At 43.1% G+C, this 17,962-nt stretch overlaps 2 protein-coding genes across 2 annotated transcripts; one reads left to right on the top strand and one right to left on the bottom strand.

Annotated features, from left to right (window-relative positions):
• The first annotated feature begins 275 nt into the window (after positions 1-275).
• LOC141249189 (uncharacterized) lies at positions 276-5,622 on the top strand. The gene is made up of 5 exons (XM_073669555.1): positions 276-2,570; positions 2,649-4,222; positions 4,583-5,214; positions 5,375-5,527; positions 5,618-5,622. Exons 1-5 carry the CDS (start codon positions 276-278, stop codon positions 5,620-5,622), a joined length of 4,659 nt encoding a protein of 1,552 aa, XP_073525656.1.
• An 11,488-nt stretch (positions 5,623-17,110) lies between these two features.
• On the bottom strand, positions 17,111-17,494 carry LOC141249188 (uncharacterized). The gene has a single exon (XM_073669554.1). The coding sequence runs from the start codon at positions 17,492-17,494 to the stop codon at positions 17,111-17,113; it is 384 nt and encodes a 127-aa protein (XP_073525655.1).
• Between the last annotated feature and the right edge of the window lie 468 nt (positions 17,495-17,962).

The following is a 17,962-nucleotide window of genomic DNA, read 5'->3' as shown; positions in this document are numbered from 1 at the left end:
CAAATCAAGTTTTCCTCTTGTTTGAGTCTTGTGTGAATTTGATCCTTGATTGTTGCTACATACTACTATACACTTTTGACTGTTGATAGACGATCTAAAGAATCTTCACGGTGACCCGAATAGAATTGTTCACCTTCTCCTTACGGTTGTGATTTGAACAAGGGAACGAAGCTAGAGCTGTACGAATCCCTCATCAAATTGAGTGAGATACTAGTGAGTAACGTTTTAGTTTTCACTAACCTATAATCAGTTCTTTGTTTGTTTAAGTTGTGATCATGTCAGGAGACGATAGCCCAAGGAACAACCAAGAACGACGGGGGAGAAGCCCTACGCCGACTGATCCCGTGGTGTTGTCGATGCTCAAGCAAATGACCGATTCCTTGCAGGCTCTAAACCACCGTCTTGATTCCGTGGAGGCCAGACAGACCGCGCCACCACCAGCTCCACTTGGTACACACTTTGAAGTAGGCGGCACCTCCACTAATCCAGCCCAAGGAGTTCCTTTGATGCCCCAAGCTACGGTGTATCACCAAGCTCGCCAAGGCGAGATGAAGGTGCCCCCGGCTGCAGCTTATAACACACCACGAGGCCACCATCCACAAGCTGATTATGAGCGCCATGATCCTTATGGACGCCACTCTAATGCCCCTAACTCTCCTTTACCTCGTCAATTTCCTAACCATGAATTTCAGGATTTCTATGATCAAGGAGATGATGATGATTGGCGCCCGGTACCACAACGACATTATCAACCTAGGCGCCGAGAAGTAGAGCAAGATGGAGTTGGAAAGATCAAAGTGAAGATACCTAGCTTCGATGGAAAGTGTGACCCCGATGCTTATCTAGAATGGGAAACCAAGATCGAACAAATCTGGAATTGCCATAACTTTCCCGAGCTTAAGAAGGTACAATTGGCTGCCCTTGAATTCAGTAATTATGCTTTAGTTTGGTGGGATGTTGTGACTAGGGATAGAAGACGAGCTCTTGATCCAGCTATCACTACATGGGAACAAATGCGTGCACTTATGCGAGCAAGATTCATCCCTCCAAACCATAATCGAGAGCTGATTAGGCGCCTTGAGAACTTGAAGCAAGGAAATATGGGTGTTGAAGAGACCTTCAACGCAATGCAAGTAGCAATGGCCCGCGCCGGAGTGGTTGAGGATGAAGAGTCTACAATGGCAAGGTATCTTCGAATCCTTACTCCTTCTTTAGCTGACCAAATAGACTTGTATCCTCATGAAACAGTTTCCGAGCTACTACATTTGGCGATCAAAGTGGAGAAGCAAGTGAAGGGAAGGAATGCTAGCTTTAGGCAACAAGGACAGCCGCAATGGCGAGGTGCTCAAGGGCGCAATGTGCAAGGACCGAATGCTCCTAAACCCCAAGGTGGACTATTTCAGCCGAGAGATGTCTCTACAAGGCCACGGCCACCACCACCATTCAGTTCGAGTGCGCCCCAAGCCTATCCAAAAGCACAAGCTTCGGCTTCCACTTCAAATCCAAAAGGGAATGTTCCTAATCCTAATCTTAAAGCTAGAGAAATTGTTTGTTTTAAGTGTCAAGGTAGAGGACACTACATGAAGGATTGTCCTAACAATAGAGTTTTAATGATTAATCACCTAGGAGAATATGAGTCCGAATCTGAAAAAGGTGATAATGATGATTGTGAGGATGATTTGAATGATAATGAGCATGAAATTGAGGATATGGATGGAATAGAGTATGAACATGGAGATTCTTTGATAGTTAGGAGAACTTTGCATGTACAACAATCCCATTGTGATGATAACCAAAGAGAAAACCTATTTCATACTAGATGTCTAGTTAAGGGAAAGGTTTGTAACATGATTGTAGATGGGGGTAGTTGCTGCAACATAGCTAGTTCCGAGTTAGTACATAAGCTTCAACTTCATACTTTCTTGCATTCTAGGCCATATAAGCTTCATTGGATGAATGATTGTGGGGAACTCAAGGTTACTAGGCAAGTTAAGGTCACCATTAAGCTAGGACATTATGAAGATGAAATTTTATGTGATGTGGTACCAATGCATGCTTGTCATATACTCCTAGGACGTCCTTGGCAGTTTGATAGAAAAGTTGTGCATGAAGGTTATACTAATAGGCATTCATTTGAGTTTAAGGGTCGAAAAGTAGTCTTAAAGCCTATGACTCCATTGCAGGTAGCCGAGGCTTTTGATAAGAAGAAAGAGGACGACAAGGCTAAGAAAGGAAAGGAGAAAAAGGATTCCACCCTCGACCCTCCACCAATCCGAGCCTTATTAGCCTCCAAAACTGAATTGATAGAGAACTACCTACCCTTAGACATGGTGCTTATGTTGCTTTTCCAAGACCGAGCCTTATTAGGAGATAACCCTAGGTCCTCCTTACCCCACGCAATTCAGCTATTGCTCCATGAGTTCCGAGATGTGTTTCCGGATGAGATACCGGCTGGTTTACCCCCTATACGTGGCATAGAACATCACATAGACCTAATCCCGGGAGCCACATTGCCTAATCGGCCTGCCTATAGGATGAACCCTAAGGAATCCCAAGAAATCCAAACCCAAGTCCAGGATCTCTTAGACAAGGGTTATGTTAGAGAAAGCAAGTCTCCATGTGCCGTACCGGTGTTGCTAGTACCAAAGAAGGATGAAAGTTGGCGAATGTGTGTTGATTGCCGAGCTATCAACAATATCACTATCAAATACCGACATCCTATTCCTAGATTGGATGACATGCTTGATGAGTTACATGGTGCCACCATTTTTACTAAGATTGATCTAAGAAGTGGTTACCATCAGATTCGAATGAAGGAGGGAGATGAGTGGAAAACCGCTTTTAAAACCAAGTTTGGGCTTTATGAATGGCTTGTAATGCCTTTTGGTTTAACTAATGCCCCTTCTACCTTCATGAGATTAATGAATTATGTGCTTAGGGAGTTTATTAGTAGATTTGTTGTAGTGTACTTTGATGATATACTAATCTATAGCAAATCTGCCCAAGATCATGAAGAGCACCTAAGGGAAGTATTATCCACTCTTAGAACCGTACAATTGTATGGAAATCTTAAGAAGTGTGATTTTTGCACTCACGAAGTTATCTTTCTTGGCTTTGTAGTGAACACACAAGGGCTGCACGTGGACAAGGATAAGGTGAAGGCCGTGCAAGATTGGCCTACTCCGACGTCTATGACTCAAGTGCGCAGCTTCCTCGGTTTGGCGGGCTTCTACCGGCGCTTTGTCAAGGACTTCAGCTCTATAGCCGCCCCTCTTACCGAGCTCACAAAGAAAGGGACACCATTCGTGTGGGGAGACGTCCAAGAACAAGCATTCAGCACCCTAAAGTGGCGGCTCACACACGCACCTCTACTTGTGCTTCCTGATTTCACCAAGCCTTTCGAGGTTGAATGTGATGCATCCGGAATAGGTATTGGAGGTGTTCTTATGCAGGAGGGTAAGCCTATTGCTTTCTTCTCCGAGAAATTGAAGGGTGCTTGCCTTAATTACTCTACTTATGACAAGGAATTGTATGCATTGTTTAGGGTTCTAAAAACTTGGCAACACTACCTTTGGCCTAGAGAATTTGTCCTACAAACTGATCATGAATCTTTAAAGTACTTTAGGAGTCAAGATAAGATGGATAGGAGGCATGGTAGGTGGATGGAGTTTATAGAAACCTTTCCATATGTCATTAAGTATAAGAAAGGCAAGGATAATGTTGTAGCTGATGCACTCTCTAGGAGATATACAATTTTGACCACATTAGACTCTAAGGTGCTTGGTTTCATATACATTAAAGAGCTATATGTGGATGATTCTGATTTTAGTGCCATCTATAAGCAATGTTTAGAAAAGGGATCACAAGATAAGTTTTACTTGTTTGATGGTTTCTTGTTTAAAGTTGATAAAGTGTGCATACCTAAGTGTTCTCTACGTCTATTACTTGTTGAGGAATCCCATAAGGGAGGTTTGATGGGTCATTTTGGTAGAGATAAGACTTATTCCATGCTAAGTGTACACTTCTTTTGGCCACATATGCTTAGAGATGTAGAGAGTTATGTTAGTAAGTGTTTGGAATGTCTTAGGGCTAAATCAAAGGTTAAACCACATGGATTATACACACCCCTACCTATTCCTAATTCTCCATGGACTGATATTAGTATGGATTTCATTGTGGGGTTACCTAGGACCAAGAAGGGGAGGGATTCTATTTTTGTGGTTGTTGATAGATTCTCTAAGATGGCTCACTTTATTGCATGTCATAAGACCGATGACGCATTCCATGTAGCTAATCTCTTCTTTAGGGAAGTCGTGAGGTTACACGGAATACCGAGGACTATTGTTAGTGATAGAGATGTCAAGTTCTTGAGTTATTTTTGGAAGACCTTATGGGGTAAGCTAGGGACGAGGCTCTTATTCTCGACCTCTAGTCATCCTCAAACGGATGGTCAAACTGAAGTTACAAATAGAACTCTTGGCACTCTACTTAGAGCCATTATTAAGAAGAATTTAAAGTCTTGGGAAGATGCTTTGCCTCATGTTGAATTTGCTTACAATAGGGCAGTCCATTCTTCTACTAATGTGTCTCCATTTGAATGTGTGTATGGCTTAAATCCTTTAACTCCTTTAGATCTTAAGCCGTTGCCCTCAGTGGAACGAGCAGATTTTGATGCTACTCGGCAGGTTGATATGATGAAGGATTTACACCAACGCACGAGGGCACGATTGCTTTCAAGGGCAGAGCACACGGCTGCCACCAAGAACAAGGGTCGCCGCAAGATGCTCTTCGAACCCGGAGACATGGTGTGGCTGCACCTACGCAAGGATAGGTTCCCGGATCAGCGGAAGTCCAAGCTTTCACCTCGTGGAGATGGCCCATTCAAAGTCTTGAAGAAGGTGGGCGACAATGCATATGTTCTTGAGCTGCCTAGCGAGTATGGAGTTAGTCCGGTGTTCAACGTTGGAGATCTCTCACCATTTCATGGCATTGAAGGAGATTCGAGGACGAATCCTTTTCAAGAAGGGGAGATTGATGAAGGATCATCCATAGTAGAACCACCAATCCAAACCCCTATCTTTGAAGGTCCTATTACAAGAGCTAAGGCAAAGACACTACAAGAAGAACTAGATGCAATGATGGCTACGAGAGCATGGACTAAGATGGAGGAAGAGCAAGTGTGTCTCAAAGGCTTGTTGATGCTTACAAATAAAGGTTACAAGTGATGAAGAAGTGTGCAAGATTGAACATTGTTTGTGTGTTGATTTCAGACTCGTTGTTGATTGTTTTTGAAGTTGTTTTGATTCGGTTCCTCCCCGACCGACGGGGCAATCGATACAGTCCACCTCGCCCTGATCCTGCTCGTCCTGCGTAGGTTCTGGGTCGGACTGTCTACGCTGCTCGTCGAGGCTCTACGCTGCTCGTCGAGTGTCTGTCTACGCTGCTCGTCGAGGCTCTACGCTGCTCGTCGAGTGTCGGTCTACGCTGCTCGTCGAGGATCTGTCTACGCTGTTCCTGCTCGTCCTGCGTAGGTCCTGCTGCGGACTGTATCATCCCCTTGATTTTGGTCGGTTCTCCTTAGACTTTTAGTGAACCGACCCATGCTTATTTCCCTTAGAATAGCCGGCCTCATTAGGAGTATTTAAGGCTGGTTCTTTTCCCTTTATTTGGTTAGACTTTCATTAATAGAAATTGCATTTGTTTTGAAACAAAGCTCCATTGATTGTCTCCCAAATTGGTTCGTGTATCTTCAACCTTCATCTCTTGTTTTGCGTCATCTTCTACGAGGAGTTGGTGCTTACTAAGTTAGAAGGTCTCCTCGTTGTGCCTTGACCATCGAATTGATTCGTGAAATGTGTAGCGTTGTATGTGATACGGTCTCGGATCTGAATTGAGGGTTATTAATCTCTACGAGATTACGTGGTCTTCATTCCTCGATTCCCAGGTTGTATCTCTTCATTTTTATCCATAGTTTGTCAATCTTCCGCCTCTTTCCTAATCCTATTGTAATTGATTGGAAGCTACCATCGTCTAGGTCCGCTCATTGCGATAATCACCGCATCATGTGTACTTAAATCATCTTCAACAACCCATATTCTCTACCTTACCTGCCATTGTAAGTGAAAACCAGAGAATATTCAGAGTGAAAAACAGAACATAAGGGGGGACATTTTTTGAGTTATGGCTTCAGCGTTTTTAGACTTAAATGAGCTGCCAACATGTGATGAAGAAGCCAATTTAATACAGCATACAACTGGAGGTGGGGACCAACCAACAGAATCTGTGGACAACACATCTCAACAGAATAATGAAGGCAACCATGAAAAACAACAGTTGCTCATCAACCAAACTCCAGACTAAACAACAAGCAACGTATGCAGATATTAAACATTATACTCTCAAAATCTCAGGGGGGGAGTTATCACATGGGGCAATCAAGTAAATATCAGAAGAACTCAATATGTCAAAAAGAGTAATTGGAAGGATCTGGGCAACATCTAAGCAACAACAAGCAGGGGGACAAAATTTCAATGTGAACAACAAGTTCAAAAACTGTGGGAGAAAACGAATCCAAGTTTCTCAAGAAGACATTATGAGCTTAAGCATGGGGGATAGAACATGCTTGAGGGATCTAGCAAGAAAGTTAGCAATTTCAAAGAGCACATGTCACAGAATGACCAAGCCGAGAGTCATAAAGTCACACACAAATTCCCTACATCCAGGCCTATCACCAGAGCACAAATTAACAAGACTGCGATGGGTGCTCAGCTTGTTGCAAGGCAACACATTACCAGACAAGAGTCAATACTACCCTATGTATGAATTCGTCCCCTTGGAAGAGAAGTGGTTCTATCTCACAAAAAAGAGCACCAGAGTCTACCTAGCATAGAATGAGAAAGGCAAGTATAGAGCAGCCAGTTCAAGCAACTTCATCCTTAAGGTAATGTTTACAGCTTGTGTTGCTAGACCTAGGTTCAATGCAGAGGTGGAATGCATCTTTGATGGGAAGATTGGAATCTTTCCATTCACATACAAGGAGCCAACCAAAAGGAGTTCAAAGAACAAAAGCAAGGGAACAGTCGTAACAAAGCTTGTGGATAGAGTCAACCAGAATGTAACTAGAGCTATGCTAATTGAACAAATTCTACCAGCCATTAGAGCAAAGTGGCCTAATGATGGGATGCACAGAACAATTTTCATCCAATAAGAGAATGCAAGGGCATATATCACTCAGTCAGAAAAGGAATGGCAAAACGTTTTTGTCCAATGAGATTTCACTTTCATCCTAATTCAACAACCAGCAAACAACCCAGACTTGAACATCTTAGACCTAGTTTTTTTTGAAGCATTCAGTCCCTAATGCATAAAAAGATGCCTAAGCATGTTGATCACATGCTAGATTGTGTAACTGATGCATTTTATGAGCTAGACCCCCTAACACTAGGCAATGTTTGGATGCCATTGCAAATGGTTATGAATGAGATACTCAAATGCAAAGGGGGGAATGGGTATGACATGCCACACATCAACAAGAAGAGGCTTGGATTAGAGAGGAACAAGCCAACATAATTGATTGCACCTACTTGGGTTATAGTAGAAGCATGGAATGCAGTGAATGCAGATGCAAGTGCAGCGGGGACATCAAATGGAAATGGGCCAATGAATAAACATGCAGCTAGTATGTCTAATGCAAATGCAACCGGGAACATAAACAGTCAAGAAGAAGAAGAAGAGTTGCTTGATGATGAGTTACTTGATGATGATCATGAACTATAGATGCTTAGTTTAGATTATGTTTATGAATGCAATGTAAGGAATATCAACACTGAGATGAATATCATAACCACTTGTCAAGTTATGATACTCATCTCATTGTATTTTGTTGTTCAACATGTAATATGAACCTATATGAACCTGTTAATGTCTAGAAAGTGCAAAAATTTATTCTCAGTGTCCCCAAATGAATCATTCCTCTGGCCCTAATCATACCCTAACAACGCCCAAAATGTCGCCTGAGTCATAATGACTGATATCATAATGGGAGATTAGGCCATAATTATTGCTCAACAGAACCACAGCTTATTCTTAAAAGGGTGTCATCATTGAATAAAAACAAAATTGTTCATAAGGGAAAGTAGGCAACTGAATATAAAAGAAAATGGCTTAAATCTCAGTTCATAGAGAGATCATCATTAATCATGCATGAATGCAGCTACATGTTTCCCTAAAATTGTTCATACATTTCAGGACACAAGCTGTAAATAGAACATGGTCATGCTAATTCACAAGGCTGCAAGCAAAAGAACATCTCAAGGGGACATTTAAGCTTCAAGACAAAAGGAAGGCAACATGCAACTCATAAAAAGGATCATCGAAGACAACAGATAATGGGGATCAAGCACAGAAACAAGCAACTCATACTAGGGACCACTAAGCTTCAAGACATATCATACTAGGGGACATTCAAAGCTTAGGTAACAGATAACTACCACAAAAGTTAGCATTGGCAACCCAATGTGCCCATGCACAATCATTTATAGCACAAAAATTGGTAGGATCAACCAGTTGTGCTCCTATCGAGACCAAATTATCCGATGCAGACCATTAGAGAGTTAAATTTATAGTCAACAACACATGGGGACTAATAGAAATACCCAAAATACGTAGTAGGGTTAAAGACTTAGCTACTGGATGCTTGAATCATCATCATCACTGATGATGATGATCTCCTTGAAGCCAGGAGGGGGACCACTCCTCGGTAGAGTAAGCTTAGGCAGAGAGGGGGGGGGGGGACAACCCTCTTCTTCTTCTTTGTTGGCTGCTCCACCTCTACAGAGGTCTCAGGTGACACTTGGTTAACACTTTGGTCATCACGTTGATTGCCCGAGTAGGTGTGCTTCCCCTTGCAGGTTTCGGCAAGCCAATCACACCTAGGCTCCTCTTAGTACTGGGAGCAGACCTCACTGGCGGTGGGCATCTTATCCTTGCCCTTCTGTTGTGCCCTTCGCTCATCTGAGGTTGTCCACGAGCAGTCGTACGGTCCTGAAACGTGGATTCATGTAACCAACACAAACACAAAAGTCTCATAAGAACAACACAAATAAGTCAAACAAACTCCAATTTTAGAGACAGGGACTCATCTCATTCAGTTTCAGCAATTAATCTGCATAGATCGGGCTAGGGGACTCAATGTAGCAACACACAATATAAGGCAACCATGTGGGAGATTGACATTCATCCCTGAACATGAGAAATGGGGACTCAGCGATGAATGTCAACCTCCTAACATATCAAGACAAACCGTAAGCAACCATGCAAGGGATAGAGCAACCAAGACAAGTGTTAACAATCCAAGATAGTGAAAGATCACAATGTATCTAGCAACAAGATGGGGAAATGTCTGTTGTCACAAAAATTTAGAGACATGCAAAACAGCTAGGTAGCACATCAAAGCAAGACATAAAGAGATGGGCATTGATCTAGCAACAGTGTAGGGGAAAGGACAATAATCATGAAACAGACATACACATGCAACTCATCCAGTATTTAACAAAGCAAGGCATAGAGCGGTCGACATCGATCTATCAATAATCAAGGGGAAAAATTCAGTGATCACACAACATGAATAACACATGCAACCCAGCTAGGGTGTTTAACGAAGCAAGGTGTAGAGAGATCGACATCGATCTGGTAACAACCAAGGGGAAACGACAACAATCACACAACTGAATTACACATGAAAAACAGCCAGGGCTTTTGACAAATCAAGACACAGAGAGATTGCCATCGATCTAGAAACAATCAAGGGGAAACGAACGACGGCAATCACACAACAAAAAATACGCATGCAACCCTTCCAGGGCAATGTAGAAAATCAAGACACATGGAGATCGACAGCAACAATAAAGGGGAATCGACATGCAAACACCACAAGGTAATCGATCCAATCTTGAACTCAAATAAGAAATGCAAACACTCAAGATCGGTTTAAATCACCCAAATCAGGCCAAAACACCGATTGCAAGCTCAGTACCAAAATTGGGGACGAGAAATAGAGCACCAGAAAAGAAGTTCAAAGAAATAAACATAAACAGAGAGTTTTGGGGCGACATCATCAAACAGAATTCCCAAAGGGTAAGTTCGAGATCGGATTCAATCTTCATCTCAGGATCGAGTTCAATCACCCACAAGCTCCAACAACATAAGTTTTCAAAATAAACAACAGTATTGGGGATGATTTCGAAATCAATCGTAGCAAAATACAAGTTGAACTAGAAAATATCGATTTCGGTTTTAATCACCCAAATCAAACATAAAAAGCAGTTTTCAAGTTCAAGATCGTGATCAAATGTGACCACCGAGAGCCAGATGAAGATCGAGGATCAAGATCAAGATCATCGATCAAGCGGAAGATCTGGATCAAAGATAGGAGGCCAAAGAACAAATCTCAAACAACAGACATAAACAGAGCTAATCCGGGGACGAGAAAGAGATAAAAGAAGGGATCAGACCAAGATCCATGACAAGAGAGGCGGGGATCAAGCAACGAGAGCGGCGGTAGGGTTAGAGAGTGAATGGGGAGAGAGAAGAATAAGAGAGTTCTAGAGAGTGAATGGGGGAGAGAGTGAATGGGGGAGAGAGAGAAAAATAAGAGAGGTGTATGGAGTGAATTAGGGTTTCGGTGGGCGTTTTTTGGGTTAGGGTTAGTTGGGTTGGGTTAGGGCTAGGGTTTGGGTTATTAGGGAATGGGTTAGGGTTGGATTAGTATGAATTTTGGCTTATGGGGTAGGGTTTCGTTTTTTTCCAGCCCAATTACTCAACTTGTAGACATAAGTAGTGTGTCATTAATAAAAAAATTTATTTTAATGCTAAAATTAATTTTAATTAATTTTTTTCAAATGTAATTAGTGAAGTTATGTATAGTTCATGAGTGTTAATTTTTTTGAAATTTGAAGATGAAATGGTTTTGGTGGGAGAAGTAGTTGGAATATATGGATAGTTAGGTATGATTTGATAGTTAGAGAGAGAAATAAATAAAGTGAAAAGTGATGATGAGTATGGTAAAGAAATAGAGTTATAGGGGTATTATTGGGAGAAAGAGTATGTACAAAAGAGGAAATTTTTCAAACTCAAGGGGACAACAGAATGGAAATTGTCCAAACTTAATGGGACGGAGGGAGTAATAAATAAACTACTGAATCTAAACTAGCCAAATATAATGATAAACTAGCTTTAACTGTTAAGATCTCGAATCCTGGTAAATCTCTGGCGAATCAAATCTTTCCTTCTTTAGCTCATGGGATATTTCTTTCCATATATACGCGCTCAGTCCCATTGAGAGTCTTTGGTCCCTTGAGCGCGTCCTCCTTGTGTAGCTTGTTACTTGTGCGGCTCGATCCTTCACTTTTATTGTTTGCTCCCCTCTAGCGTCACTCGGTTCCTTTGCTCCTAGTTAAGCGCCTTGAGTGTTATTCTTCTCGCTGGACTCGCTCTTGTATCCCCACTTTAGCTCGTTTTTTCCAAGCTTAAACTCCTAAGTAACTCAAAGGCCTATCGATTTCTGCGATATCTCACTCAATACACATATTAGTTCATAAGGTAGTTTGTTATCATTAAAACTAAGGCATTTATCAGTTACAATAACTAAGGGGCTAGTTCATATAACTAAGAATTTCCCCCTTTTAACGAAGACAAACTTAGAATCCTGGCATAGGCATACTATAGAGCTAAGAAAAGAAGTAGCTTTAAATTCCCCCATTAATCAATGAAAAAGTAATACGCAATCGCCCTTTAACTGTCATATGTTCTAGTTCCCCCTAAATTAAATAACTCATATGCATGTAATATTCCCCCTTTTGACATCATGTAAAAAAGGATGCTCAATATTAATCAAGGGAAACTAAGAGTACCACGTGCGTTCCTTCTAGAGGAATGAGTAAGTGATATGAAAGAAAACTCAACAAGTCTAGCCCTATCTCAGTACGTAGTAGAGCAAGCGAGTAAGTGATCCAAAAAGAGCAATTCATTGATAATAATATAGTAGCACATATAATCAGAGATAGTTAAAAAAAAAGAGAAAAAAAAGACATGATTTTTAGTGGAGCTTTTGGATTTCTAAGGGGCCCTAGAGAGAATTGAGACAACAGCTACTCCCAGTGATATTCATCCTCGTAAGCATCTTCTCAGCCCTCTTTCAGTGACCCTATCATGAGCGCTTTCATGTGATGAAGGTGCCAATCAATCATTCTCCTGAGCCCTAACAAGTGCCGATTAGTCCGAAGTACAGCTTCCAAGGTGCAAATCTGAATTTCCTCTGAGCTCATATTCAGCAGTAGCGGCTTAGGCTCCTTCGAAGGCTCTAGACGCGATAAGGTCCGAGTTCGGACATGGGAGGGGTTGAGGTCACTGGCTTTGGTTTGGGCTCGGCCCTGGGCTCGGGATGGGAGTGGATCCAAGAATCAGCTTCTCTAGTGGTGCATCCATACTGGCGTGTTTAAGCAGCCTGCACAGCCCAGTCTCGGTGATAATGCTTTCACAGGGCGTCTCTTTAACCGACATGTAGATCCCCAGCTCAAGCATGAGCTTCTTGACAATGTGGGGATATTTGAAGCGCGTGGTTCTTGTTCATCTTCACTGTCAGCATATGAGAGAGAATGAGGTGCGGCGTGTCTATGATACTCCCTTCAATAACTTTGACACAGCAGGCACGCATCCGCTGTGGTGATGGTATCGGGCTTCTCTTGGCGGGGAATGACGTTGTGCAGCATGATGTAGTGGATGAGCTTCGTTTCGGAAGGTCAGCATGTGCATCTTGATCTCTTTCGGGCGCGCCTTCGCCACCAGCAGGTCTAGAGTTTCAGCCTTGCCATAGGGCCAGTTCTTCTTGGGCAGTGAAGCATACCCTTCGCCCGTGGGTAGTTCGAGCACCTTTGCCAAGAGCTTGATGTTGAGTGTCTTCGGCTCATCTCTCCATGGAAATGTGAGCTACATAATACAGCTATCCTGGAGGGGGTCATCACCACTAACGCGCTGTAGAATTTGCGCACTTCCTCCTAGTCGACTGCGAATGGCTCGACTTCTAGATTTGACCAGCGAGTACGCTCGTGAGAGGCGACTGCGGCGGAGCGTCGAATTCGGCATGGATGAGGCTGGGACCAGAACCCTTGCCCAATGATGAGGGCTCAACGAAGACGCGTGTAGAGAGTTCTGTGGGCAGGTGCTAGGCAGAGGGACTCGTCGCTTTCAGGTGCGACGATTGTCTTTGGAGCTTTTGTGTGGTGGAGGAAGGAGTAATGGCAAGGGGCCTTTTGTGGAATGACTTTAGGCAGTGGAGAAGGAGGAGAAGTGAGGGCGGGAGTAGTGGATGTGATGGCGAGATTCTGGTGGATGGACTCGTCACTACTACAAAACACGTGGGACAGAATAATCCGTGCTAATATTGCCAATTTCGTCGCTAATTGCAGTTAGCGACGGAAATCCATCGCTACCCATCTGTCGTAAACGATATGGTCGCCAATTGGGTTTTGCGACGGAATGTAGTACCCGTCACTAATTAGCGACCGATTTGGCGACCGAATTCCGTCGTCCAAATATGGAACCGGGACACCGATTATTGCGACGGATTTTGGCGACCGTTTTCGTAGCTAAAAAGGACTACCAGGAGACCGATATTTGTGACGGGTTGGCGACCGTTTTCCGTCGCTAAGAAGGACCCCCTGGAGACCGATATTTGCGACGGCGTTGGCGACCGTTTTCCGTCGCTAACAAGGACCCCCTGACCACCATATTTGAGACGGTTTTCCATCGCAAATCCGTGTCTAATTGTCTTTATAAATTTAGATTTTTCCAGTTCATTGACGTTAATATTGGCACAATTTTTGAATGTTTATTGAGTTTGGAAATATTATAAAAACAATCATAAACAAACATAAAAATCATATATTGAACCGAAATTGTTATTACAAACGTCGTTCGTTGAAAACAAAAAACAAAGATACAAATTATTAAAAAACTAAGACTCGGGGGCGTTGTAGTCGTCGTGGTCGTCGTCGTTGTCATCTTCCTGTTGTTGCGGACGATATTGTGGTGGAAGGGTCGCATTCATCCTTGCCACGTTACCTCGTATGAACTCGGACATTTGCGCCTGTATGTCATGATGCAAACGTGACTACATTTCCGAATACATTTCCGCTCGCATCTGCTCCTCCATCTCGTCTATCTTGCGCTAAAAATCTTCTTGGTTTGTCCGAGAGGACGAACCGATGTGAGATGGCATGTCATGACGCGCCCGACCGCGTCTTGTGTCGACGTAGACCTGTGTCGGGTCAACGTCAACCATACTCGCATCCTGACCCTCTTCGGTCGGTGGCTGGGACGAGGAACCAATCCTCTGGGAGAGCGCTTCCTACAATCACCGATGAAAACATGGTATAGTTAGATACTAATGAATAGGTTATAACGTAATACGATTTAAAAAATACATACCGTCAACTTCTTCGCCCTCGAGTCTACTAGGACAGGCTTGTCCTTGTCTGTCCTCGATGTGTGTGTATGGGCATACAGCTCGGGAGCCGTCGGTGCACGACCAAGCTCCTTGGACTAACAAAAAACAAGACAAATTATTATTATGTCATAAAATTAATAAATTTCGTTTATACGAATCGAAAAGATAAAGTTAAGAATCAAATCAAGTTGTCGTAATGCCCAATGAAGGATCAGGAGCCTCCCGTGTGGCGCACCAATCTGGTGCCCTGACCCTTAAGCTCGCTCATGCGATTGGCATGAGCAGTGTGGGACCTTGCCTTCTCTTCTTCGTGTCCCAATGGGCTTTCCAGTTGGCCTAAACATCAGCACTCCCTGCGTGATGCGGTTTCCCAGCCGTCTTCATCTTGTGAAGGACGTCTTTGTACCTATGAAAACAAAATTAATTAAAAAATTACAAAGTAAATTAATGAATTATTTCAAAATATAGTGCTTTACAACTTACCGGTTCCCCGCATGTCTCAAAAAGACATGGTACATGTAATCATCGTTGTACTGCTCTTCCAAGTATACTCTTTCTGAAAAGAGTAAAAGATATGCTTGTTGTTACCACACATTTGTACATTAACATATTTGTGAAGTGAATAGATAAATAATTACCTTGAATTCTTGCCAGTAGTAGTCTACTTGGTCGGCCGATAAAAATCTCCACGCACTACCCTCAGCGAAGAAAGATTTCCGGAAGATCTCCCGCATAGAACGGGTGTATTTTAGGCGGTACTTATGCCGCCTAAATATACTACCCTGTAGCGACGGAATACTTAGGCGGCATAAAATACCACCCATTAGCGACGGAAATCCTTCGCTAATGTGGTCGTTAAGCTAAATACCTTTCGCGCCATCTCACCCGTGCGATGTAGCGACGACTTAGCGATGGAATTCCGTCGCTAACCGTTGGGGTTACAAATCTAGCGACGGAATGCAAATCCGTCACCAAATCCGTCGCTACTAGCTGGTATTAGAGAAAGATTAACATTCAGTCGCTAATTCCGTCGCAAAAACGAGGTTTTCTAGTAGTGCGTCATGCAAGGAGGTGGTTGGGGTGTGTTCAGTAGAGTCGGTTGACGAGGTTTTTTGTTCGGTGGAGGAGATAGGGTGAATCAACACTTGGTTTGGCTGATCTTCCTCCATGGGTGTTGGAGATGTGGAGTGAGCGGCAGGTGGTGGAGGTGGTGAGGATGAGGGCTTAGGACTAGGCACCTTTTCTGGTATGGGAGAGAGGACTTTTTGAGGTGTTGGGGTCAGTGACGGTTGGAATAGTTGAGGTAGATGGTGGAACGGAAGTGGCGGCTTTTAAGCCCTCCATGAACTCCTTAAACTTTAGGGATGCAGCCCATTTATCGGCGTCGATGTTCATGGGGTTGGCCATTTGTGCATTTGAGGGATGAGATTTTGTGGAGTACAGATGGGTGCGAGTGGTGAAGAGATGCAGGGTTTGAGTGATGAGTGCTTGGGAGAGAGAGAGATTAAGAAGGGAGTGAATAGTTATGAAGGCGGTGAAGGTGAGCTGAATCTGGTCAGCGGTGCTATTTATGGAGGGCGGCGAACAGTGGAATCACAAGACCTGATTTCCCAATCTGGAGCGGCACCTCGTTTATCACAGAAGCAAGTGACCGTTGGTGAGCTGGCGAGTAATGAGTGCCTAGAAGATAGTCGACCGTTGAGACGCTCGGTCCTAAAATTCTATCGGTCCATATACTCAGTTCGTAAATTGATCTGCGCTTTACTCTATTCTGGGTTACTCGGTCCCCAAGGACGTGTTGTTTCAAAAATTGTGCTTGTTATCTCTTATACTTACTCGGTCCCCATACATTGACGCGTTGTGTCTTGGTTCCCATTCTCAGTAGGATAATTCAAATCGCTTAAGCACATAATAATTTCACACACACAAATGGACATAATAGCTCTTTTAAAAACAATAAGTGCTAAGCATATATAGGCAGGCTTTTTGACATTTCAATGAATATTCTCAGTTGTGGCTTATAAGGTCATAAGGAACGTAGCATTGAGATCAAGGCTAAGGGATTGGCCTATAAGCACGAATCATATCTGGGGGACTTGATTATGAGGTTAAGAAGCGATCATCGTGCATATATATAAGGGCATGAAAATGATTAACATGCAATTGGATCAAGTTTTAGCAAGCAATAGTGCAATCTTAGAGAGGGCCTAACTAAGCATTTATCATTTAGAATCACACATAGCATGCAAAGGACGAATACCCATAAGATTATAGGCTGGGTTCGCGCACGTATTAGTCCTAAGTTCCCAAGATTAAAAGGAGCACTGAATTTACACAAGATCAAGGGAAGAGGCTTACTTAGAAGGAGATGCTTAATGAAAGGGGATCAAGCCCAAGTGAAGTCTAAGTTTCATGAATGGTTCCTTGTTCAAGGACTTGGTGAAAATTTCTGCTATTTGATCCTTAGTTCTACAGTGGGTGAGCTCGATGTGCTTCTTCTCCACATTATCTCGAAGGAAATGATGATGCACGTCAATGTGCTTGGTTCGAGAGTGGTGCACATGATTCTTTAAGATATTGATCGTGCTTGTGTTGTCACACCTTATTTCAATTGAGCCCATCAAGATGCCGAAGTCCATGAGTTGTTGCTTGAGCCATAGGAGTTGAGCACAACAAGAAGCGGCTGCTATGTATTCTGCCTCGGTGGTGGACATAGCTATTGAGTTCTGTTTGCGAGAGCCCCATGAAACAAGACAAGGGGCCTAGGAATTGTGCCATGCCTGAGGTGCTCTTTCGATCAATGAGATAACCTGCACAGTCAGCATCTGTGTATCCAACAAGGGTAAAATCGCAGTTCTTAGGGTACCATAAACAAAGATTATTAGTCCCTTTTAGGTAACAAAGGATACGCTTGATAATGGCAACGTGTGACTCCCTTGGATCGGATTGGAAGCGTGCACACAAACTCACTGCAAAAACAATATCGGGCATAGAGGCGGTTAAGTACATTAAAGATCCTACCATACCTCTATAAGTGTTTCATTTGACTTGGGCCGTTAAGGTCTGCGTCTAGCTTAGTGCATGTGGACACTGGAGTGTGAAGGGGCTTGCTGTTGTCCATCCCAAACTTCTTTGTGATCTCCCTTAGGTACTTTTATTGATGAATTTGATTCCTTCACCCTTTTGCACCACTTGCAGTCCAAGAAAGAATTTGAGTTCCCTATCATGCTCATGCTGAACTTGCTACTCATTACGTCTTTGAATTTCTCTACAAGCGACATGTTAGTGAAACCAAAAATAATATCACCAGCGTATACCTGAACCACTAGGATGTCGCCCTTATGTTCCTGGATGAAGAGTGTCTTGTCGATTGTTCACCTTCTGTAGTTGTTGGCAAGGAGGTACTCGGAAAGGCACTCATACCATGCCCTTGGTGCTTACTTTAACCCACAGAGGGCC

The sequence above is a fragment of the Phyllobates terribilis genome, unplaced genomic scaffold (genome assembly GCF_046119375.1).
Source record: "Phyllobates terribilis strain yellow unplaced genomic scaffold, ASM4611937v1 Scaffold_4364__1_contigs__length_61803, whole genome shotgun sequence".
In the NCBI taxonomy this organism is placed as follows: domain Eukaryota; kingdom Metazoa; phylum Chordata; class Amphibia; order Anura; family Dendrobatidae; genus Phyllobates; species Phyllobates terribilis.
This window is presented reverse-complemented; position numbering and strand designations above follow the sequence as displayed.

Bases quoted from the DNA above. Each gene is read 5' to 3' on its own strand.
- LOC141249189 (XM_073669555.1), top strand. From the start codon at position 276: ATGTCAGGAGACGATAGCCCAAGGAACAACCAAGAACGACGGGGGAGA. The intron at 2,571-2,648 runs GTCCAGGATCTC...CTAGTACCAAAG, and splicing joins CCCAAGAAATCCAAACCCAA to AAGGATGAAAGTTGGCGAAT. The intron at 5,215-5,374 runs GTTACAAGTGAT...CGTCCTGCGTAG, and splicing joins GTTGATGCTTACAAATAAAG to GTTCTGGGTCGGACTGTCTA.
- LOC141249188 (XM_073669554.1), bottom strand. From the start codon at position 17,494: ATGCCCGATATTGTTTTTGCAGTGAGTTTGTGTGCACGCTTCCAATCC.